The sequence below is a fragment of the Lepidochelys kempii genome, chromosome 2 (assembly GCF_965140265.1).
Source record: "Lepidochelys kempii isolate rLepKem1 chromosome 2, rLepKem1.hap2, whole genome shotgun sequence".
NCBI lineage: Eukaryota > Metazoa > Chordata > Testudines > Cheloniidae > Lepidochelys > Lepidochelys kempii.
The window spans coordinates 132,391,756-132,416,606 of NC_133257.1; the positions used below are offsets into that span (position 1 = coordinate 132,391,756).

Genomic DNA, 24,851 nt, shown 5'->3' on the forward strand with positions numbered 1-24,851 from the left:
TGAGACAGAGCTTTCCACGGTATCTTTCATGATTGCCAAGTTACCACGTGTTCTTTTCTTTTTCTTTCTCCTGTGCTTATCTACCTTGATGTACTTTCTTCAGTCATTTTCAATATTCTAAGTCTTCTGAAAGCAAATCCATCTCAGAGAGAGAGTTTCACCCCGTATCTTGCACAATTGCAACGTTCCCACTTGGCCTTTCCTTTTTCTGTCTCTTGATGCCTTTTCTTTAGGCACTTTCAGTTTGTTTTATCTCACACAAAATTTTCTATCATTGTTCATCTTCTTCAATGTTTGTCTCATTCTTTTCATGCTATCTATCTATCTTTGGTTCATCATTCCTGTTTGTTCTCATTCTTGCACTCTTTCTACTCCACCATTTATTCTCTCCTCTCCATTCTCTCCAAGCTTCTCTCACATTTCATTCCACATTTTACACCTGCTCAGTCCACCTAACCATGGCTTAATGATACAGTCGATAAGAGTTAAAATAAGTGCATTAAATAACTTATAATATTGGGTTTCTACAGTGACATATTAAATGAAAGATCTGCATTTATCTGGTTTGGAAGCAGCTTATGTGTCTTTAGGGTTTTTAACATTTCACAAAAGAAAAACGGCATGAATTTATTTAATTCCCATTATCTGATCATTTACTTTTTATGTTATTACATTTCTCATACTCTTTGCAACCATGAAGTAGTATCTAGAGGCTTTCCCCCCTGGTAGTTGGCTAGTGATCACCATATCTATTTAAGATCAATATAATTCAGTATTTGTAGATAGAGATGTTCTTTACTGGAAGACACTGTAATACTATAAAAATAGTTTGTTTTAGCCTGACTCCACTGGGCCTGTGTATAGTGTGTGTGTGTGAGTGAGAGAGATATCTATGTGATAAACTGCACAGGTTGTGATACATCTATTAGGCATGTTTGATCACATCACTTGACATTAATCCATCAGCCTCAGTACATATTCTAACATTCTAAAATCCTGAGCTGTTTCAGTAAGTGATCATTTAAAAAAAATTCCATTTGTTTCCCTGCTCAGCTCCTTAAACAAAAAAAAAACACCACTGCCACCACCACAACAAAAATACCAGCCCAAGTCCTAGGATGGGAAAAATTGAATCCTGGAACAATAAGAGTTTTTATGCATAAAATTAGCAGAATTTCAAGTCTAATCCCTTATGATTCTGTATATTGAGAAAAAGGAATTTTATACCATTGGAAAAAGAATACTTCTAGCGTTTTAGTGGCAGGCACTTGGTTCTAGGGTTGGAAGATGCTGAGATATTAGACGATGAAGTTATGACTTTTTTTGTACAGAAGAACTTTTTAAAATCATTTGTTAGACATTTTAATTGTATTATACATTTTTCTTTTCTTTTGAGTCCTATACATGTAACAAAAGGACCTGGTTTTACAGGTGGAGGGGTAAGATAACTGGGCCCAAAAATATCCTAAAACATGTTAAGATATTTTCATAAATTATCTGGAATATATAGAATGCCTGATTATGTGCTTTTGTATAAAGTGTTTTTGAATTTCACATACATGGTGGCCATGTCAAGCCATGCTGAGGGAACCTTTTGTATGACACCATACCGTGATGACATCCCCATAAGTCCAACTGTACAGGTTGTGGATGTAGAGAAATAAGCAAGATGTTTTAGGGACCCTTTCATATGTAATGCACAACTGAATGTGATGGGACTTCATCTAGCCAGCAGGAAGAAAAGGGGTCATGGCTCCTTTAAAGTGCCCCACTGCCATTGGGTTATGAGGGAGAACAAAGGGGGACTCATCTGAATGGAGCCAAAGGGGGGAAATTGAAGTGGCCAGAGCAGGTGGGGACACCATGAGCACCAGGGGATAGAGAGTGGGGATGTATTTATATCCCAGGCCCTCCAGATGGAACCCTTTCCTCTCATCATATCCCGCAGCATCCAGCTATAGGATGAGAGTAGTACTAGGTATTATGATCTGATGTAGGCATTGAGCTAATCAACTTTTTCTTTCTGTTCGGGGCTCAGAAGGAATATTTCCCTCACCACTAAACTGTCCAAGTGGTGGTGGGCTTTGTATGCCTTCCTTAAAGCAGACCAGGCACCTAGTGGGAGATGTAACAAGATGCTGCAGATTAATAGGTAGCAAACGTGGTAAGTGTCCAGTGCAGGTACTCATTACAGAGCGGCTATGGTTCCTGATAAACAGGAGTAGGAAGTGGATTTAGGGGAAGGCATCCCCTAAAGAAGCTGGGCAGTGGGAGTCAGGGTTCCTGGTATGCTGGCGAGATAACCCTCAACAGTCATATACAATGTTAGAGAAACAAAGCGGGGGAGGTAATATCTTTAGTGGACCAACTGCTATTAGTGAGAGAGACAAGCTTTTGAGCTTACGCATAGCTCTCCTTCAGGTTTGTGTAAGCTGAAAAGCTTGTCTCTCACCAATAGCAGTGGAGCCAATAAAAGGCATTACCTCTCCCGCCTTGTCTCTCTAATATCCTGGAACGAACAAGGCTACAACAACACTGTGTACATAATATTGTAATTTTAAAATGGGATTTTCAAAACTGATCAGAGCTGTCCTAACTCCATCATTTTTTTTTCGAAATCAACACACTCGTGGGAAACATTTCAGTTTCAACTAAAGTTCAGTTTCTGAGGGAAATATTTTACCAGCTCTAGTCCTGATAGAGAGAGAGAGAGGAAATCAGTGAACAGAGTGCAGGTGAAGTAGTCAAACGTTTATGAGAAATGCAGTTTATCACAAAATTCTGTAATTGTTTATCTGTTTGTCACCGCCACATATGTGCTTGCGTATACATATGTGCAGCACTCTATCCTCAGACAAGGAATGAAAGAGGTCTGTGACAAGAACAGTCAGTGAATGTGAAGGAGTTGCCTAGATTTAGATATATAAACATCTGTTAAAATCAATCATTAAGCTGAATTCAAATTTAGGGTCAGTTTGCATTTAGGAAGGGTGTGAGTTTAGGGTTCAGGAATTGCTTGGGCCCACCTTAATTACTGCTCAGCTTGGACTGACGCCCTCTATGCAGCCACATAGGAGGTAAAACACAGGCACTATCAGTTTATGATTTGGTCATACAGTTCTGTGAACTTGCCTCAGTTTTGACCTGGAGTCTCCACACTCATTCTTTTTTTGCCCTCTCTCTCGAAACTACCAGTAGCCACGATGGTGGTTTTCATAATGTTGACCTGCTGTCCAGTTGAAAATTCATGGAGACCAACAACTCATTTCACATAAACTGCTTAACGCGATCAATCGGGTAGCAGTGGTTTTTGATTACGACTGCTGATGCTGTCACTCTGAACCAGTAGGTAAAAGGCCTAATCTCGTACTACCAGAGTCCCTTGAATCATCCAGTCCTTATATTGCACACATTTTACGTACTTTTAAAGAGCCATACTAACTTTTAAGGTGCTTTCACAAAAACAATCAGAAAACACTTCCACAAAAGATTGAAAATAAATGTTGATTGGTTCTGTCAAAGGTTCCAACACCAATTAGCACAGCAGTGGGTACATCACCTTTTGAGGTTGAAAAGCTCTAATTACTGTTTCTAGTGATTTGTAAGTGGTTTTCATTTTTTTCCCCTTCTATTAGGTATAAAATGGTTGGCTGTGGCAGTCTATTGTGAAGATCTCGGAACAAATACCAGAAATTTCTACACTCAGTTCTTCATGATGTAAATGCAGTGTGACCTTTCCCCAATGGGCAGTTAAACCATGGACATACTAAAAAAAACATTTTGGACTGTTTTTCTAAACCAGGCTTCACCTTCCCTCTTGGGGACCTATTAAGGGATTACGTCTGAAAAGAAAACCAAAAGAGAAAAGGAAACCTTGAACTGGAAAGTTATCCTACAATGAGAATTACGAGCACATCTTGTATCTGCCCAGTCCTAGTTTGTCTCTGTTTTGTGCAGAGGTGTTATGGAGCTGCTCATCATGGCTCCATCAAGGTGACCAGAAATCAAACCAAACACATAGAAGGTGAAACAGAAGTGCACCATCGTCCCAAGCGTGGATGGGTATGGAACCAGTTCTTTGTTTTAGAAGAACACCTGGGACCGGATCCCCAGTATGTGGGAAAGGTAAGTTCTTATTTCTTTTCTGTAAAGGGGTACAGGGACATTAGGAGAGGAATATATTGTTGTTCCAGATGCCAACCTAGCTGATGTCTCCTGTAAAGTTGGAAGCACCTCAGAAGTCAATGATGTTAGACATTCACAAAGTATTTTATTTGCCCACTATCCCTATTTACAAATAATAATCATGGTGAGTAAAAAAGATGACATACAACTATAAAAAGTTGCAAATCTTCCCTGAGAAATGCTTTAGGGACAAGATTTGTCCAACAAGTTGCAGGCCAACTTTGAGATCCATGTGAAGAAGCACCATTTTGGAAGGAGTTTCATTGGGACTCTTCCTCTATCAGAGGGTATATCATATGCTTCCCTCCACTGCTGGCCATGTGTGCATCTGGGGGGATAATGGCACCATATCTACCACATCCATTTAGGATGCAACTTTAGAGTGGTAGGAGCCCAAGGAGAGTGCAAGGACTACATTTATGTCTGGCTTTTATGCAGTGAATTCAGGGGAAAGGTCCCTATGCTTTCCCACACCCTTACGCTCCTGTGTAGGTGTCAACCAAAAAACTGGCTCCCAGCATGTGATGTTGTCTGTATGAGATAATCCATGCTAAAAAGTCATTACAAGAACATGAAGGCTGCAAAGTGTCATTTCCTGACTTCTGAGAGCCTCCAAGTTACAGGCGTATCTAAACACTGTTCTCTTCTACACATTGTGATACAGGCTTTCATTAAACCATGTTAGTTTTTCCTTAGGACCCCCACCTCACTCATTGCCCAGGATGGATGGTGCTCAGGACATGAGGCAGCTATTCAGTATTTTTTTTTTCATCTCCCTCATTCAATGTGTGGCCCCACGCCTCGTTTGCTGCACTCAGTTCAAATTCTGCACTGAATAAGGATATTGTTTTTCCTTCTTTCTTCATAGGGTTCTCTTTGGTGCCAACCATTTTAGTATCTTAGTGCCTCACAAAAGTTAGTGAATTTATCTTTGCAGCAAATTCCTTACAATGGGAATTCCATTTTACATTTGACCATTTGTAGTTTACATTTTTACATTTACATTTGTAGTTCTGATGCTCTAATTTTATTGTAGAGATTGACCAATATTATCATACGTAGCTTTATTTATTATTATTTTTATTCAAGAAGGGAAATCTGTAGAGACTAAAATAATACTAGTAATCAACAGAATTTAAATCATGGTTGCTGTGTTAGTGTCTCTTCATTTTGAGAAATAGGTTTCCAAACTGCTGTAATATTTACGGTAATTTCTTCTACATAATCTAGGTTTCATCTGATGTGCCTTTAATTTGACAAGAGATTTTCATACCAGGACCCTAGATTTATGAAGGAATGGATGGGTGGGTGTGTCTCTGTAATTCTAGGCATCTGTTCAATGTCACTGACCTGCCAATGCTGTCAATTATTAATCAAGTCATCTATTCTGCCTCATTGGTAGTAGTATTAGATCATGCCCTTTCACATTTTTCATACCCAGTTTAGGAATAACATCACAAGAGCAGAGTAATGGTGTAAAATAATGTTATAATGTTGCAGTCATTGTCACTGTAATGTTCACTAAAGACAAGAATAGGTCTCTAATCAAAATGGTGAGGTATCTCATCCTTATTATGAGGATGGATTAATTTTCTGTCACTCACTGTGTGTTGTACAGTATGTGCTCAGACATATAGGCCTTAAGGCCAGAAGGGATCATCGTGATCATCTAGTCTGACCTCCTGCACATTGCGGGCCACAGAACTTCACCCACCCACTCCTGTAATAGACCCATAATCACTTGGTGAGTTATTGAAGTCCTCAGATCATGATTTAAAAACCTTAAGTTACAGAGAATCCAACTTTTACACTAGTTTAAACCTGCCATGGATCCATGCTCCATACTGCAGAGAAAGGCAAAAAACCCCAAGGGTCTCTGCCAATCTGACCTGGGGGAAAATTCTTTCCCAACCCCAAATATGGCAATCAGTTAGATCCTGAGCATGTGGGCAAGACCCACCAGCCAGGCACCTGGGAAAGAATTGTCTTTAATAACTCAGAGCCCTCCCCATCTAGTGTCATATCACCAGCTGTTGGGGATATTTGCTACTAGCAGTTGCAGATTGGCTACATGCCATTGTTAGGGAGTCTCATCATACCACCCACTCCATAAACTCATCAGGCACAATCTTGAAAGCAGTTAGGTTGTTTGCCCCCACTAGTCCTCTTGGAAGGCTTTTCATTCCTCTGATGGTTAGAAACCTTTCTTTAATTTCAAGCATAAACTTGTTGATGGTGAGTTTATATCCATTGGTTCTTGTGTCCATATTGGCGCCTAACTTAAATAACTCCTCTCCCTGCCTGGTATTTATCCCTGTGATGTATTTATAGAGAGCAATAATATCTCCCCTCAGCCTTCTTTTGCTTAGGCTAAAGAAGCTAAGCTCTTTGAATCTCCTTTCCTAAGGTAGGTTTTCCATTCCTCTGATCATCTGAATAGTCCTTCTCTGCACCTGTTCAAGTCTAAATTCATCTTTCTTAAACATGGGAGACCAGAACTGCACACAGCATTCCAGATGAGGTCTCAGCAGTGCCTTCTATAATGGTACTAACACTTCCCTGTCTCTACTGGAAATACCTCACCTGATTCATCCTAGGATTTAATTAGCCTTTTTCACAGCCACATCACATTGGCAGCTCATAGTCACCCTGTGATTAACTAATACTCCCAGGTCTTTCTCCTTTGTCACTTCCTACTGATAAATCTCCACTTTATAGCAAAAATTCTTGTTTTTATTCCCTAAGTGAATGACTTTGCACTATCTGGGGTGCCTCAATGTCCAGGTTACTTCCCCCCAGTGGCTACTAGAGATGGGAGAGTGAACCCAGGCCCGCCCACTACCCTGGATCCCAGCCCACGGACCCTGTAGATTGCTGCCATCTGCTGTGTCACTTTAACAATGTTGCATGGCTTCTCTAATTCCCTGGGCCAATTCCCTGTGGCACCACATCATCTTCACCCTTACCTCAAGACCTTGTCCGAATGGAGTCCCAGCAACCAACTATGGCTCCTTCTCACTCTCCCCAGCTTCTGATTGCACTGCCCTGTCTGTGGTTCTGTAGTTCCATCAGCCAGCCACAAACCATCCACATTCCTACAGCTCTAGCAAGGAACTGAACTCCCTCTGGCCCTGCAGCTTTTCTTATACTAGGTGGCTGGGCTCTGATTGGCTGTGTCCCACACAGGCACTCTAGGAGGTTTGGAAGACCCTCTCAATTTCCCATTTTTGGGGCGGGGTGTGGCAGGGCCATGAGGCCTCCAGCAGGGGGCCTCAGAAGATCTGGTATACCCTGTCACATAAGTACTATATTACCAATCCTCCATTCATAGGATATAACCTATTAAAAATCCTTGCTATTATGTTTTAAATTTCATATTCCAGTTCCTTTAATATTCTTGGATGGAGATATCTGGGTGCCCTGATTTAGTCTCATTAAGCTGTTTGATTTTGTGTTCGACATTGTATGTGGTAATTTCTACTTCCATATCCTTATTTCCATTAGCCACCCCGCCACTACCCCTAAGGTTTTCATTACCCTTATTAAAAACTGAGACAAAGTATTTGTTTAAGTGTTGGCCCATGTCTAGATTATCTTTAATCTCCACCCCATCCTCAGTGTTTAGTGGTCCCACATCTTTTTTCCTTGTTTTCTTTTTATTTATATGACTATAGTACATTTTACTATTGGTTTTAATCTCCTTTGCAAGGCCCAACTCTGCTTAGTTTTTGGCTGTTCTCACTTTCCTGCCCTACACTTTCTGACTGCCAAGAGGGAGCTTTCCTTGCTGATCCTTCCATTCCTCATAGGCTTTCCGCTTTCTCTTAATCACTTGTTTGAGATGCTTGCTCATCCAGCGTGATCTGCAACTCCTCCCTACAATTCCCTCCCCCTCCCCTGCTTGGGATTCAGGCTTCAGATAGTTTCTGCAACTTTGACTTAAAATAATTTCAAGCCACTTCCACATTAAGATCCTTTAGTTCTCTAGTCCAGTCAACTTCCCTAACTAATCCCATTATTTTTTTTTAAGTTTCCCTTTTGACATCAAGGACCTTAGTTGCAAATATATTTTCTTTATCCCTCCATTTAGTTTAAAGTGAAGTAGCTCACGATCATTCGACCCAACGTTGGCTCCTGAAACCCATTTTTCTGTGATGTCCTCACTATTCACCAATACCAAACCAAATCTAAAATGTCGTCACCTCTTGTTCATTCAGGAACTATTTGTTGAAGAAATCTGTCAGCCATCACATGAGCGAAAATCTGGGCTGCACTATTATTAGTAGCAGTTGTCTTCCAATCTATACCTGAGAAGTTAAAGTTTCTCATAACCATACAATTACCAGTAGTATTTATTTAATTTGAAACTTAGAGGTCTCTATCCATATCTTAACCAGATATTGGGGTCTGTAGCATACCCCAAGCATTATCTCAGGGGAACTTCTGATAGCTTTCTTCCCCAAAGAGACTGACGAAAACAGACAGTTTTACCCATTCCGTCATTTCCAATTTCTTTGAAGTCTATCTTATCATTAATATGCAATGCTACTCCACCACCTTTTCCTTTATTTTTGTCTTTCTCGAACAGCACATACCCTTCAGTATCTGTACTCCAGTCATGACTAATGTTCCATTGTGTTTCTGTTAACCCTATAATATCTGGTTTCACTTCCTGCACCAGTAGCTCTAGTTCCTCCAGTTTGTTACCCAGGCTCCTTGCACTGGTGTCCAAACAACTTAGTTGTTTCTGTTTGGCTTTCCCCAGATTCCTCATCTGATTAGGTATAGTCATTCTACTGCCAGTATTGCCTGCCTGACTGTTAGCTTCATTGGTATAGACCCTATCTTTCCCTCTTAAACTTCATTCTTCTACCCATTGCTCTTCCTTTCACAATTGCTGTATTTCATTTTGATTTTCTTCCTGGTCAATATTAGAATCAGGCATGGAGATTACATAAGCACCTCCCAACCTTCACCACTGTGTTCCTAGTTTAAAGCTCTTTTAATCGGTTTTGCCAACCTCTATCCCAGAAGTCTATTTCTCTCCCTACAAGGGTGGAGTCTATCCCATGAGAAGAGTCCTCCTTATAGCACCACTGTCTGAGCCATCTGTGAATCATCAAAATCTTGGGTTGCCTTCGTTTTCCTCCTCTAGGAACAGGTAGAATCCTACTTAAGATCACCTGAGCCTCCATTTCTTTAAGTTTCTTCCCTAGCCTGGCACACTCTTTCTTGATGCGTTCCAGCAAGAATCTATCAGTATTATCTTTTCCCATGTGAAGGAAAATCAGTGGACTCTTTTGTGCTCCCAATAGGATCCTCTTCAGCCTTACATCTTCAGGTCCATGTTCCATATCTTAGCTCCCAGCAGACAGCAAACTATTCTGTTCTCCAGATCAGCTCTGGTGACAGTCCTGTCTGTTCTTCTTAGTAGGAAGTCACCAATCATGTAGACCTTCCTCTTTCTGGTGTTGTGGGATTCTCTGGACTTCCTCCTGTTCTTTCTGGCTGCAAATCCTCTTGTCTTTGGTCCTCTCTTGCAATATTCTGCATGTCATCCTGTATTCTCCCAGAACTCCAAACTCTTTCCATTGACTCTTCCCTTCTTCTTATATGAATAGCAGCTCTTAGCTTCTTCCTTGCCATCCCACCTTCTGTTACTGACTACTGTGCCCCTTCTTCATTTTCCAACTCAGCAAACCTCTTCCTGAGCTCTTTCTCCTTCACTAGCTGGTCTTTTCCTGTCCTTGGTTCTCACAGTCACATGCTTCCACTGCCCTCTTTCCTCACCCAGCAGTCTGTCCTCTCTGTTCTCCAGTCCATCTTACATCTGCGAGTCTTGGCATTTTCCTCCATCATGCCCAAATCCCCTCTGAAACTCAACCATAGTTTCCACATGCACCTCCAACCTTCGGATCTTTTCTTCCATCAGCTCTATCAGGCAGCACTTCATACAAACAAAGCTCTTTCTGAGTACTCCTCTTACAAACACCCACTCAAACTCCCCTGTTTTCAGTTCTGTTTGCTGGCTCTTGTGCTGCTGACTGGCTACTTGGCTGGCTTTATAGGACCCCTAATCAGGGCTGTGAAATCAAAGTTTCTGATTCTCTCTCAGCACACTGCTGCCTTCCAGACTTTCCAAACTGAAAACACACACACACACACACACAAACTCAATCACTGCCCCTGAGGAATAGGGGTTTGCCTCCTCTCTCCTTCTCCAACAGAACTCCCACTCAAACTCCCCTGGTTGCAACTCTGTTTGCTGGCTCCTGTGTCGCTGATCCTGAATTTTAACACGTTATATACCCATTCTTAAAGTGTAATATTTCTATTCTCCTGGAAACATGTTGCTAGGAGACTGGAAAATTGTATGAAATTAATCTATATTCGTAACACTCTTAAGGTTTTTATAGGAACATGGAACATGACAAAATACAGCCCTTCACTAAATGGGATTGTGATAAGAAGTGATGATGAAGTGAGCTGTAGCTCATGATGAAGTGAGCTGTAGCTCACAAAAGCTCATGCTCAAATAAATTGGTTAGTCTCTAAGGTGCCACAAGTACTCCTTTTCTTTTTGCGAATACAGACTAACATGGCTGTTACTCTGAAATATCTAACCTAATGTCTGTGCTTGTGAGATGTCCAGCATATATACACGCAAGAAAGGAATTCCATTATGTGGAGTTATTTTCTTGATAGCAACAAAATTCTCCATCCTTCATGAGTGTTCAATGAGACAAAGGCTCATGAGGACCCTTACCTCTGAGTGGGCACTTTACATGTTAAAGCAAAGGTCTACATTCTCCATTGAGTCTTGAGCACTGGATGAAGCAGGGCTCACATATGCAGAATGACCTGGGAAGGAGTTGGATACAATCCTTCTATGCAGTGCACTACTCTCATAAAATGGGAGAGTCCCAAGAGAAGAGCCACAAAGAAGTTGGCACTGCTTGATGCATCATCTCCTCACTTACAATAATTCACACTGGGTATATTTTCCACACATAAAAGAAAAAAAACATGCGCTTTCAGTTTATCTGGCTTTTTATGTTAGACTAAGGAAAACAACAAATAGAAAACTCCATGAGACTGACAGAAAATCAGAGCTCATCTTGCAGTCCATAAGATCTTCAGACATCCCTGCCTCTGACAGACAGGTAGTTATACTCCTGGTATGTTTAAAAGTGCACAGCACAGGAAACAGAATCATAGCTCACATCCTCAACATTCCTTACCTTGGAGACACAAGTAAGGTGCATGGTGATGGCGGGATGGCAATAACAATCTGACTCTTGAATGAGTTATGCTGCTAAGGAAAATTGCATAGCGACATAGGCATGGGATCCATGAAGTTGGAACCTGATATCTCTGATGGTGATCTGTAGGTTCTGTGAGTTTTTAAGGGTACACCCCTCATAAGCAGCTGCAAAAATCTTCCCACAATGGGGGAATGAGTCTGGGAGTATTTTAGCCTTTTTTTTTTTTTTAAACTGTTCACTGTAAAACACTTTGACACGCTATTTATGATGACAATATAGCAAAGCATACCAAATGGAATTATATGACTCTCAGTTTAAAGGGAGTTCAAGCAGGGCTTTGGAGCGGAGCCTGGAGCTGGAGCACGGAGCAGCTCTGAAGCGGTGGAGCTGCAGGTTTTTGCCTGGAGCTGGAGCAGAGCCGGAGCACAGGTCCAAAGCCCTGAGTTCAAGTGATAGGTAATACAAAAGGAGGATATGATTTGAAAGAAAATTATAGCATTTCCACTTCCCTGGTAAAATATTGCACCGCAAATTAGCCATATAGAGAAAGAGATCTCCATTATCATGTGGGATTTTCAAGATAATTCCTTGGAAGTTTTATTCCCTGAAGACTGAAGATACAGTATATTAAACTTGTAAGCAGTGCTGTAACCAGGTTGGTCCCAATATATTAGACAGACAAGGTGGTTGAGGAAATACCTTTCATTGGAGCAACTTCTGTCCAAGCTTAAACAGACCTGAAGAAGAGCTCTGTGTAGATCGAAAGCTTGTGTCTCTCACCACCAGAAGTTGGTTCAATAAAGTATATTACCTCACCTTGTGCCTCTATATTATACTTGTCATTCATACTTCCTGAAAAAGACAATGTGGTGACATGATGCTGAAAGAGATTAATTCTAACACACAGCAATATTGATTTAGTATTTTCCTGATAATATCAAGAAAATTGCAACTTTCTTGTCTTAATGTTAGTAAGGAGAGAAATTGAAAATGTAGAGTTTAAATCAAATGCTAAGGAGGGAAACACAAGTTGTTTTCATTAAATCACACGTAGAAAATGCATTTTATTGAACCTTACTAACGAGCTCATATGTAATAAATAATGTAACTAGAGTTTGAGCATCTTCATATGATAAATTAGTAGACTATATTACATTTATTTTAATAATTTGAAACAATGTTCTTACTTGATAAAGAAAATGAAATGAAAAATGTACATGCCACAATCTCGCTGAAGATTTTGCACATGGTTTGTTAGCTGTCTTCATGCCTTTGTAAAGATGAGTGCAAGTGGCATAATCAACAGCTAGAAAAATATGTGCTTTGTTTTATGCCTTTTTAAATTGCTAGTTTCACAAATAATAAATTCAGATAGAATTATTTTTCTAGGATCTATTGCTGGTGAAAAATGATGGCGGTAACAGTAATATAGCCAGATGCACATGAAAGAACAGCTTTTTCCTTTCCTACACTGACCTTGGGTACTTCCCAAAAGTTGTGACTTAAATGTGACTTGCAATCAATCAATCAATCAATCAAATCCTTTATAATGTAGGAAAGTCTGTTCTTAAAAACAGATAAAAGTAATTACATTTTTAATTTCTCCTAGTTGTTTATACTAAACATTCCTGTGTTGTCTACCCTGCTTTGTTTTGTTTTTCTGGATGACTAGAGAAGTAGCAGGTTTTGAGACCATAGATACTCTGGATGGAAAACCTGATTGATTGAGAGAGGAAGTGATTTTTATTCAGACTGTTTCAAGAAGTGGGTGTGTAAAACAGTGGGAAGAGAGATTTGTTCTTAAAGTTTCACTACAACAACTCCTTCAATTAAGGGTTGAGAGAACTCACAAGCTAACTTTCTGGATCCTTCATGGGAGACCTCCAGCAAAACAGCAAAGATAACACGTAAAATTCCTGATACTTCTACTGTAAAAATTCAGTTGAGGGAAAAGTATTCTTTAAGAACAATAATAGTAAAAGTTTCTCATCTTTTGTACATTATAAAGAAGCACCAAAAAAAGCACAAACCTTCTTTTTGGTCATTTTTAGGTTAATTTTCAATTTTATTGTGTTTTTATCTGCTTTTCTAGTATCTGAGGCTGCTTAGGAGCTTGTCCTTGCCACCCTTACTCACGATGAACAGGCACTGATTCTGAATGTGATTGTAGCCTTGACATTAATCTCATTGGGCACAGGATCAGGCACTAGTTTCTTATTCTGTGTTTAGTCACATTGATTTCAGTGTGGTTATTCACTGAGTAAGGATCTACTAAAGATAGGTAGACTGAATCAGACTGCAGTATAAGAGCAAAGTCTTCCCATTATCACAGTACTGATGTAAAATCTGTTGTAAATATTCAGTTTTTTGCACGCCACATCTAGTTCTTGCATAATCCTAATACATGCTACTTGCTACATTTTCTTCCTCATTTTTTTATGTTAGTACTCAATATATCGACTCTCTGCTTGTTTGGCTATAAGGAAAGAGGGACTCATTACACAAATTGTACTAGTCATGGAATGTAATGGAACTCCCTTATGACTTGGAATCTCAAAACATTCAGAGGTTATTGGGGAGAAATTAAAACCCAGTAGAAGAGACTGCTTTTACCCTTCTGAATTTGATACATAGAGTTCAGCCATGTCTTACATTTCCTGGAGCATGTTCTCCTTGTCACTCATAATGCAGTTCAGTGACAAGAAATGGCTATATAGATGAGACTGACAAGTGCATTTTGATTTGACAGAACAAACAAACAAAAAAGCTGGAACACAGTGGACTTCAGTGTTTCTGGGTCAGATTCATATCTGGTATAACTTCACTGAAGTCAATGTGGAATTCCACAGGGAGGAATTTGTCCTTTTATGTCAGAATGACAACATTCAATCTATTATATCAGTAGAATATTGTTTTTGTCAAAAGGCTTTATCCAGTCTGTTAGCCTCATACTGTAAACTGTCTAATTGCTGCAGAGAGACTATCATTTCAATTAAATGTTCAAATCAGTTTTATCAGGGTAAACTCATTTTCCTTGAGATTCTTTTTATACTGAAAAGTCAGGACAAGACTCAGCTTTCTCTGACTTTCTCCTTGTTGTTACTTCTTGCCCTTTCACCCCATATCCACATAGACCAGTATCTGAAGCACAATAACTTTTAAAACATTTTCTGCACTAAGTGGAAACATTGATCAAGTCAAGACTTTTTAAGTGCACAAGGCCACTCATTCCTTAAACTAGCCACCTTCAAGTTAAGGAAGGCCCTGGTTGCCTGCCTTCTGAAAGTAAAGAATGTCTCATTAGGAGGATAAAAGGAAGGAAACCACCTTTGTATGGAACTCTAGAGAGATGGTTGGAAATATTATTACTACATAACACATAGATCTTGTAAATATCACATAATCTTAGGGGGAAGTAACACATGTAGGGGAGATTATAAATTTAAATAAAACTCATGAAGAAATCAGACACATTACATGTAATACTAGAACTGCAATATATCACACAACCTTTTGAAAGCAGCCATTGTCTTTTAACATGATATATCTCCCCAGGCTGGTGGTACCAAAGCCGAAGCCCAAAGGCCTGAGACCCAGGCTGGGGGCCTGTAACCTGACCCCTGCTGCCCAGGGCTTAAACCCTCAGGCTTGGGCTTTGGCCCCGGGCCCCAGCAAGTCTAAGCCAGCCCTGGTGACACCATTAAAATGGTGACACCATTAAAAAGGGTACATGCACTGTTTTTAATTACAGTAAAAAGTTGTCGGAAAATAAGGAATAAAGCTGTAGATGTGTTGCCTGAACCTTTTTGTGGTAAATAATGTTGGATTAATGGCCAGTTGATCTGACAGTGATGAGGTTCTTCCCCCAGAATCAGGCTACACAGAATTCACACTATGGAGCTCAATATCTTGTGGGGAGTCTTGGGGTGGATGACAAGGACACTCGCATTGAGAGCAAAATAAAGCCTTCGATATCTTTATTAAAATAATGGATAAAGCTAGAAAAGATCCAAGCCATATAACCCCAATCCTGTATTATTGCTATCTTGTTATCTTTATCATTCTGTACATAAGCTCTTAGTATTGTATACTCATGCCCTTAGTTGAGGACCTGGTGGTAAGAGACAAAAGGACCAGCCCTGTCTCTGGCATGTCACAGTGTCCAATAGTCCAACTTCCCGACTGAGTTGAAGGGTCAGGAAGTAGAGAAGCAGACAGCAATGGAAGAGGCCCAGAAAAAAACAGCCCCTGATCACATGGTGACTGTCCTGTTATAATCCCTGAGCATCATCTGCTTGTGCTCAGTCCTCCATGCCCATATTTAGCCTTTTCAAGAATATAAAACGGAGGGTGTACTTATTCTATAGGTTAACACATTATGTGTAACTACCCTTTCAGTGCATGATCATTCCATCACCCCTTGTTTAAGCGGATTTGCGGCAGTTACTTCCATATTCCTTGCGGTAGCACTTACTGGAACATTCTAACTCTTACCACTGAGCAAGCTCTTCTTAGTTCCCAAAAACTAAAGGTAACTGTTGATCTGTGCCAAGGGTTACAGCCTACTTAACTACACTTATGCTAACCTATGCGCCAGCTAATATCTTACAGGATACAGACCTGTAGGGTTCTTGTGTTGTAGCTGAATATAATAGAAGCAACTAAATATCATAAAGGCAAGCCAATTAATAGAATGGGATGAATATAATGGCCAAGCTTGATCATAGATCATGGACATCTACCAAAAGAAGGAGCAAAAAATTAGAATACTGAGTTAAACCCTTGGATTTCTCATCTGTAACCCAGACAGCAAGCTTGGCCATTATATTCACCCCATTCTATTCACTGGCTTGCCTTTATGATACTTAGTTGCTTCTGTTATATTCAGCTGTTACACAAGAATCCTACAGGCCTGTATCCTGCAAAGATGTTAACTGGCACATAGGTTAGCAGAAGTGTGGTTAAATAGGCTGTAACACTTGGCACAGATCTACAGTTACCTTTAGATTTTGGGAACTAAGAAGATCTCTCTCTCTCTGTCTCTCTCTCTATCCCCTACTGATTTAAAGTAGCAATAGGGAGATCCCAGATTTACTGACACCTCTATAAACATTTAAGGATAATCTCTGACTATAACAGAAATTATCAGTCAGAACAATGTGAAATGACTATTTCAGATTTTTTGCTCACCAGCATTTTATTGCAGCTGTGGGAGCTATGGAAGGTTCTTAGTGAGCAGTTAATTTTCATGTATGTCATTTCCCACCGCGAGCTTGTCAGTTGCAGTTTGAATATTTTTCAGTAATACTGAATAGCACACAGAGAAGGGAACTTCTAACCTTATATAGAGAATGGAGGAGGTGGTATTTTCATCCAGTTTAGATTTGTGGCTGTAGAGTTACAGCCACAGGTTTAAACTGTGGTCAAGCAGTGTAAGTTAGGAGAGGACAGAGGGATAGCATGAGTTTAAGTCACCTCTGCATTCTCCTGGTCCTAGGTGCGTTTGTCTTTCAGTGTGTTCCTGGTGGAAATGAGAGCATCCTTAGAATTCCTTTTTTGTGCAGGCCAACCCCATGGAGCTGTTTATGGTAGCTAAGAGTTAATTGCCAGGGCATAGGGTTAGGAAGTAGTGTGGCATAGGAGCTGCTACAGTGGACTTCACCACTTGAAGACTTAGGGAATCCTTCACAAGCTAGAAAAGTCAGCTTTAGACCAGGTCACCATGCAAGAATACCACATAGTGGCCTTAATGGCACACAGAACCTGGCACTTAGGAGATTAGATTCAGTGGAATCAATGTCTCTTGAACTGTTCTCACTAGATTTTTCTTCATCTTAAATAGCAGAAATCTCAAGTGTATTCTCATTTTTTAATATTATTGTTTTGGTATTTCCTGTTTTATCCTATATTATTTAAAGCACCATGATATGTGGGAATGGTGCACTATAATTTAATAAATAAAAAAACCCTAAAACTTCCCAACAACATATAAAGCATTTTAGATATGGTAGAATATTGCAAAAGCATTGTTTGGAAACACGCACTGGATTTATGAAAAAAAAAACAACCCAGTATCAGTTTGTTTAAAGGAGATAGCTTTATAACTTTATGCCGTTGATTTTTATTTTTCACACATTAGATCAAGGCCAAATGCACTGGCCCTCTGAGCCGCATACAACAGTCGTCAGAAGTTTGAGAGCTGGAGCACACTTGCCAGGAGCCAGAACTTAGGGCTTCAGCTCCACTCCTGCTGAAGCCCCGAGCCCCGGCAGGTGTGTCCCACAGACCTGAGACCCTCCTCCCTATTGGACAGAAGCTCCTACCCCACCACTGCACTGCAAGAGCTTCCCCTCACTTCGCCCCCACGGTCTGGTAGGTGGAGAATAGTGAGGCAAAGGGAGGCTTGCAAGCAACACTTTCATGGTAAAATAGCTGCCTGTGGCTCGCAAGCCACAGTTTGGCCACTCCTGCATTAGACACTTGTTCAGATATTTCTAGGTCAAAGATAACGGGTAACCAGAATATGTCAATATCCATTAATATGATTTGCTAGTTTGCCTCAGTTGCCCCAGAGATCATCCTGTGACAGATCTCCATCAAGCAAAACACTTAAGCACATGTATACCTTTAAGCACATGAGCAGCATTATTGTCTCATAGGGATTCACATATTTAATCAGAACCCCCAAAATTGTGTGATTGGCTTAAAATTCATAGGATTTTTTTAAAAAAATCATATTGTTTTTTGCTTGGTCGCTGATTTTTTTTTTCCTTTCATCCTGTTTTTGTGTGATACTCTCAGGTTTAATATTCAACTTTAAATATATCTCCAAAAATTCCAGACTGCCTTCTCGCTATTTTAAAGGATTCTCTTTACCGTCTCCCGTTCCATGGAGCATGGGGAGCTCCATTCTATCCCCCTCTATCCCTCTTTCAAATAAACAGGATAGGCAGATGCCCCACTCATATTCAATATTCATGCTCTTCCACAGTCTCCTGTCCCCCACCTACCAGTAAATTCACTTGGTCCCCATATTTTGCTACCTTTCCCATCAAGTGTCCTACACATGACATTCTTCCTCTCTGTTTGCCAGAAGCTGGGAATAAGTGACAGGAGATGGATCACTTGATGATTTCATGTTCTGTTCATTCCCTCTGGGGCACCTGGCATTGGTCACTATCAGAAGACAGGATACTGGGCTAGTATAGTATGGACGTTTGGTCTGACCCAGTAGGGCCATTCTTATTTTTTTGTTATTTCTATGCCCTGCTTCCCCTTGAGTATTCCCCTGATCCCCCTATTCACTTGCATCACTCTCAATCTACCTCCTGATCCACACATTTCCCTGTAGCCTTTCTGCCTCTTTGTGTACCCCTGTCTGGATCCAACTCCCACAGATTCCCACCCATGATTCTCTGTCAGAACAGAGAAAGCAGAGAGAGTCATTCTCTGCCGTATGAGTTTTGTACTGAGGTATAAGCCACTATCCACAGAGCTCCTAAACTACAGTAGCCAAACGAAAACACCCTGTAATGAAAAGGCAAAAGACAAAGTTTAAGAAAGATCAACAAGAGGTTACACCAACACCATTCATACTGTTGATATGGGTTCATAGACAAATACACTTTTAAAGTTGAAACTTATGGCAAAGAAAATCCCAGAAGTATTTATGTTCTTTCTTGTGTTCATCTTTTATGAATATTCTAGTGAATTAATTTCCTGGTTGGCATGTTCAACAAAAGAGAGAGCTCATTTTCAGTATATTTGTGCAAAATGAATTTTGAATTTGTAAACACACATTCTTAATGAAAATCTGATTCTAAGACTATTTAACACTATTCTAGAGCTAGCCTGGTGGCATAGCAATTCAGTTTTGTTTGACAGTTTGAGAGGTTTCAAAATTGTCTTTGTTCTAATGCAGAACAAAACCAACACCTTTGGAATGTTTTAATGAAATGGCACTCACCTGTGGCATGGCCATGGCTGACCCGAGTCAGCTGATCCGGGTCAGCCATGGCCATGCCACAGGTCTTTTATCACAGTGTAGATGTGACCCTTGTGATTTCATTGAAAAAATGTTCCAAGCTGCTGTAACACTAACATTTTTTGTTGTGCATAAGCAATTGTCATAGAAGTTATGTACTTCTATCCAAAAGCCTTTTGTGGGAAACAACAGAATACAAAAAAGCCACAAGTGGGAATTTCATGATACTACAGTTTCAGAACACAAGGTTATCCCAGGGAGAATTCAGAAGTTTTCCAGCTGTTTTGACACCCTTCTAATTCCTGGTTAACATTTTTTCCTCAGAGCGATGAGAGCATTATCTGACCTTTACAATCAAAAATACTTTCAAAGAGCCTCTTCTGAGAATTTCAAATACATCATTATTTAATAATTGCCCGTATCAAATGCAGTGCCCTAACACCGCATTACAGAGGAGGCAGTGGCAATAACTATTTACTAAATTGGAAACAATCTGAATTATAGTACATTTTATTTAAGAAATATACCCTACAAAATTAGAGTCTCTTCAAAGCCAAGTGATTGTCCTGGTTTGTCTTGGATAATCCTAATTTAAAATATTCCATGTTTCTTGTGCTATTCCCTTTTTCTTCAGCTATATATTGTCTGCTTTTTCCCTCCCCAGCCCCCACCGCTAGCAGCAATGCCTCTGGGGAAGTGGAGATATATATTTTTTTTAAGATAAGTCTGTTGAAATGCTTCAGCTGGATTCCGTTCACTTGCTGAAATTTCACTGAGGGATTGCAGTCCCGGTTTTTAGTAACTCATGAATGTATTTGGGACCTGTAATCCCTTTGCATGCCGTAGCACCTGTGATTTCAAGAGCAACTTTAAAAGATCGCTTCATCTCACCCCCAGGCATACTCCTTTGAGGTTAAAACATGATTTAATTTTCATGTCAGCTCAGTCCATGCTTCTGCCAAATAGAATTTTTTGTGTGTGAGCAGAATGTTATACACAGGCACTAAGAGAAGCTAAACCAAAGGTTTTTTCAATCACTTTGCTCTCAACATACTCTGAACCAAATTAAGCAAGGAGATAATGTAACAAATTAAACCAGGAGATAATTTATGTTTCAAGGGTACGTAAATTGCTTATGCTAATAGGGAGACAGAATAGGAAAAAATAGGGATTACAATGCATCAAAATGATTTTGAACTATAGCACATTCTATCTAAAGATCTCAAAGCTCTTTGCAGTCATTAATTAATTTAACATCACAACACCCCTATGATTTGGGGAAATATTATCTCAGTTTTACAGAAATGGAAGCTGAGGTACATAGCTGGAAGGTCACATCATCTTCTGTGTTTTAGCCCCAAATCTATCTTTCCAGTCCTGATGAAGAATATATGAAGATTATTAAAATCAGTTTCTGGTAAATGAAACAACAGAAATTAATTCCTAGTTTTATCACTCTGTACATCCAGAATAAGCAGGAATGAAGGTTCAGCTTCAAAAACACTGCCTTTTTTTTCCATCTGAATTGTCTTTCCAAAACCAGACTCTTTACTGTAATATGTACTACTGAGTATACACAATGACAATCAATCTCCCTAGGTTCCTGGCATCACAACCAAATGGTGTTTAAGGCAGACAGATGCAGATTTGTTAGCATTATCAAGACAAAAGGAGCTCCAGGCATAACTCAGGACCACAAAACAAGGGAATTAATTGTAATGGCAGCAGTGTTGTTGTCTCTGAAGTGTTCCTCACTTCATTGAAGCCCTAAATTAATGGGTATTCATGCTGTGTAACCGTGGAAGAAGCAGAGTCCTCTTTTTTCTCCTTTTCCTTTCCCATGTGCAGATAGAAATCGGTATCTCCACTGCCTGGTGCCTGCAGAGCACAATGTTAAGTTATTGGAGAATTGCAATCCCCTAGTCAGTAGGTAAATGATTTTTAATAATTTTAATTAGTTTTTCATATTTACTGTGTGTTACTGAACATTGTTTTATCTGTAGCCCCCAGAACATAGTAAGAGCATAACCTGGACATCACCAATTGCAGCTGTGCCCATCTGTAACACCTGAGGATCTGGACCCCTCTATGGCAATTAGAGGAGAATTAGAGACAACTATTTGGCTGATACCTTGTAGTAGTTGTGTTCCCTATGTTTTGATTTGTTAGAGCTGTTCATTTGTTGTACAGCCTGAAGACTTACTGAGGGCAGGTCTACACTACTGTTTAAGTCGATCTAATTTGCATTGCTCAGAGGTGTGCAAAAGACACCTCCCCCCACACCCAAGAGTCGCAAGTTACAGTGACCTAAGTGCTGTCCACACCGGTGCCTTGTTTGTGGGAGATGCTCTCCCACTGACATAGCTTCTGCCTCTCATGGAGGTAGAGTAATTATGCTGATGGGAGAGTGCAGTCCCGCCAGCATAGAGCATCTTCACCAGATGCGCTACAGTGGCGCAGCTGCACCAATGTAGCGCTTCTAGTGTAGACCTGCCCTGAGGTAATTAAAACATTGGTTATCACCCTGATCTGTAAATCCTTCCCACACTGTAGATATGTCAACTATATCTTGTAACAGAGTGCATGAATGCGTCAGTGTGTGCTTAAAAGGGAACGCAACTTGTTCCTGTTGATTACAGCCAATGGAAAAATCTCTTGTGTGGGGCAAAGGTACATAGACAACACAGAAGACAGGTTACAGTAGCATCCCAAATCGCATTTATTGAAAGTACATACCAAAGTGGCTGCTCTTCACTGTCTATCACTTTGAGTTCAAATATAAAATTAAAGTGAACATGTTTGAGTGCCCTATGTTGCCTCTTCAGTCTTCACTCAAAGCCCTTTGATTTTGCTCAGCTTTTTCAATTCCATCCTTCTTTTAAGAAGACTCTGCTTCTGCTAATTGCAAATCCTGAATTTCTAAATAAATTATTGGGTTTTAAAAGCTTTGTTTCAGACATAAGTGCCATAAATATTTCCAGTGTTGGGATTGCTGAACATAGGAAAGATAACTAGACATCTTTTCCTCATTTATTTTCAGTTTAACACAATTTGTATTTCTGTAAATGTCTCTCACCCCACCAGCATGAAAAAAGTATTTTACACTTGTTGGCTGTGTAGTACAGTCTAAACATTGTACAGAAATAGTCATGTCCTCAGGTTAGTGGGCATTGTGTTTGCTTGCCTTTTACCTTGTAAAACAAAACCCTTGTAAATCAGAAATGTTAGAGAGATTCAAGAAAAATGAAATGACTAACTCCAGAAACTTCAGAACACTTCTGCAGACAATTGCATTTTTAACTTTGCAGAATTTTGTGGTTACTAGGGTGACCTCAAATGGGTTCTTGAACATTGCAGCAATGCTTCATATTTTTATTAATGTTCAGTTGACAACCAAAAGAGGGATTTGTAATTGGCTTTTGTTTGATAAGCTTCTGCTGTGCAGAGACAAACAGGACATGGATAATTAAACAGGTGAAAGAAGCCAGTTTATTTAACTGTCTGAAATTTCAAAGAACCAATTTCATGTTGTGTAAAAGGGACAGATCTCATACAACCCACCCACTCCTGTCTGCAGTAGGAATGCCTATCTAAGGATACACTAAAAGCTAGGTGACTAGATTATTAATCTGTGCAAAGAGTACGACAAATACAACTTGATTAATGAAGTGCGGTGTCTCTTTGGCAATTGAGTTGGGAGTTTCTTGATTTAGGACCCATTGTAGTGAAATTATTTAGTTTAGTGAGAAGAAGGGAAATTGCAAGTAAAATATATTGTTTTATATGTACTGTTCTTCAGGACCAAATGGGGGAAGGGGTTATCTCTTAGGGTATTTCTACACAGCAAAGAAAAACCCACGGCTAGCTGGACTAGTTGACTTAGGCTCACGCTGCTCAGGCTGTGGATCTGTTTCATTGTTATGTAGACTTCCAGGCTTTGGCTAGAGCCTGAGCTCTGGGATCCTCCCACCCCACAGAGTTGTAGATCCATTCTTTCTGAATGGTGAAGAAATGAAACCCTGCTTCTTTCCTCAGTAACTGGTGGAAAATTGTCAGTGTTCATTCCCAGTTTAAATCCCCCACACTCCTTCATTTTAGAGGATGTGAGACAAATGCATTCTTTTTGAAGGGAAAAAAATATTTCCCCACAATTAATATCCCACAATTTGATATCTTAATTTACCTCATTACTTATGGAATTTCTTTTATATCTTAGTTTACCTGATGGATAAGCTAAGAACCCCTGTTGTAATAAGCACTTCCTAATGAGTTAAAAACATTTCAATGGGTCATTATTTCATAAACCACAGAAAACACGTGCAATAAAAAATGTCCCATATCAATCACAGCACATACTTGGATTATAAGCATCCCCTTATTAATTACCCAGTCTTGTTTATAATATATTTCTGTAGGGTCACTTCATTAGTTTTGGGGTGTCTCTTCAATAATATATCTGGGCTATATTAGTAAGGTTAGGGGAAAGAGCAGGGTAAAAGATTATACAGATTCCATTCTTGAGTTCTTTTTCCCTTCACCAACTAGGTTCAAGTATAGGACAAAGGACATTTCAGTTTCAATAGGTAAAAGGCACTAAATACAGTAAAAGCTTTGTTATCCGGCATGTTGGCACCCTCCATACCCCCGGTTAGTCAAAAATTCCAGTTAACTAAGAGTTATACTTACCAATGGAGGGGGTTCAGGGGTGGGGCACAGGAGGAGGTGCGGGCTCTGGGAGGGAGTTTGGGTATGGAAGGGGCCTCAGGCAGGGGGTTGGGGTGAGGTAGGGGTTTCGGGGTGCCAGATTCGGGAAGGTGCTCACCTCATGCGGCTCCCCACAAGAGCAACATGTCCCTGCTGCTCCTAGGTGGAGGCGCGGCAAGGTGGTGCACTGCCTCTGCCTGCAGGTGCCGCCCACCATCTCCCATTGGCTGCAGTTTCCGGCCAATGGGAGCTGTGGAGCCAGAGTTCAGGGTGGGGTGGGGCGGGGGCAGCGCACAGAGCCCCCGTAGCTGTTCCTCCGCCTAGGAGCAGCAGGAATATATTGCTGCTTCTGGGGAGCTACGCGGAGCCAGGTAGGGAGCTTGCTGGTCCCGCACCAATCGGACTTTTAATGGCCTGGTCAGCAGTGCTGACAGGATTTGCCAGGGTCCTTTTAAGACTAGGTGTTCTAGTCGAACAACAGACACCTGGCAACCCTATTGAAGATTCGTATTGGGAGATATCAGAAATGCCAGTTTCTAGAGCTTTCCGGTTGGTAAAGTGCTGGATAACACAGCTTTTACTGTAAATAGATACAATATAAAATCATGTTGGTTAGCACATAAAAGAATTATGAGAGTTTAACATACAGAAATCATAAAAAAATTATATTTACTTATAATATTCATTGATAGTACAGCAGGTAAGACAACATA

General features: G+C 40.2%; 1 protein-coding gene across 3 annotated transcripts in view; it reads left to right on the forward strand.

The window, feature by feature from the left end:
* Positions 1-24,851, forward strand: part of CDH18 (cadherin 18) — an 839,398-nt gene that overhangs the window by 587,541 nt on the left and 227,006 nt on the right. For all 3 annotated transcript variants that reach the window (XM_073332278.1, XM_073332279.1, XM_073332277.1), the window contains one exon: positions 3,636-4,125. In XM_073332278.1, the coding sequence (XP_073188379.1) occupies positions 3,898-4,125 (228 nt within the window). In that variant the 5' untranslated portion in view covers positions 3,636-3,897. The remainder of the gene's footprint in view (positions 1-3,635; positions 4,126-24,851) is intronic.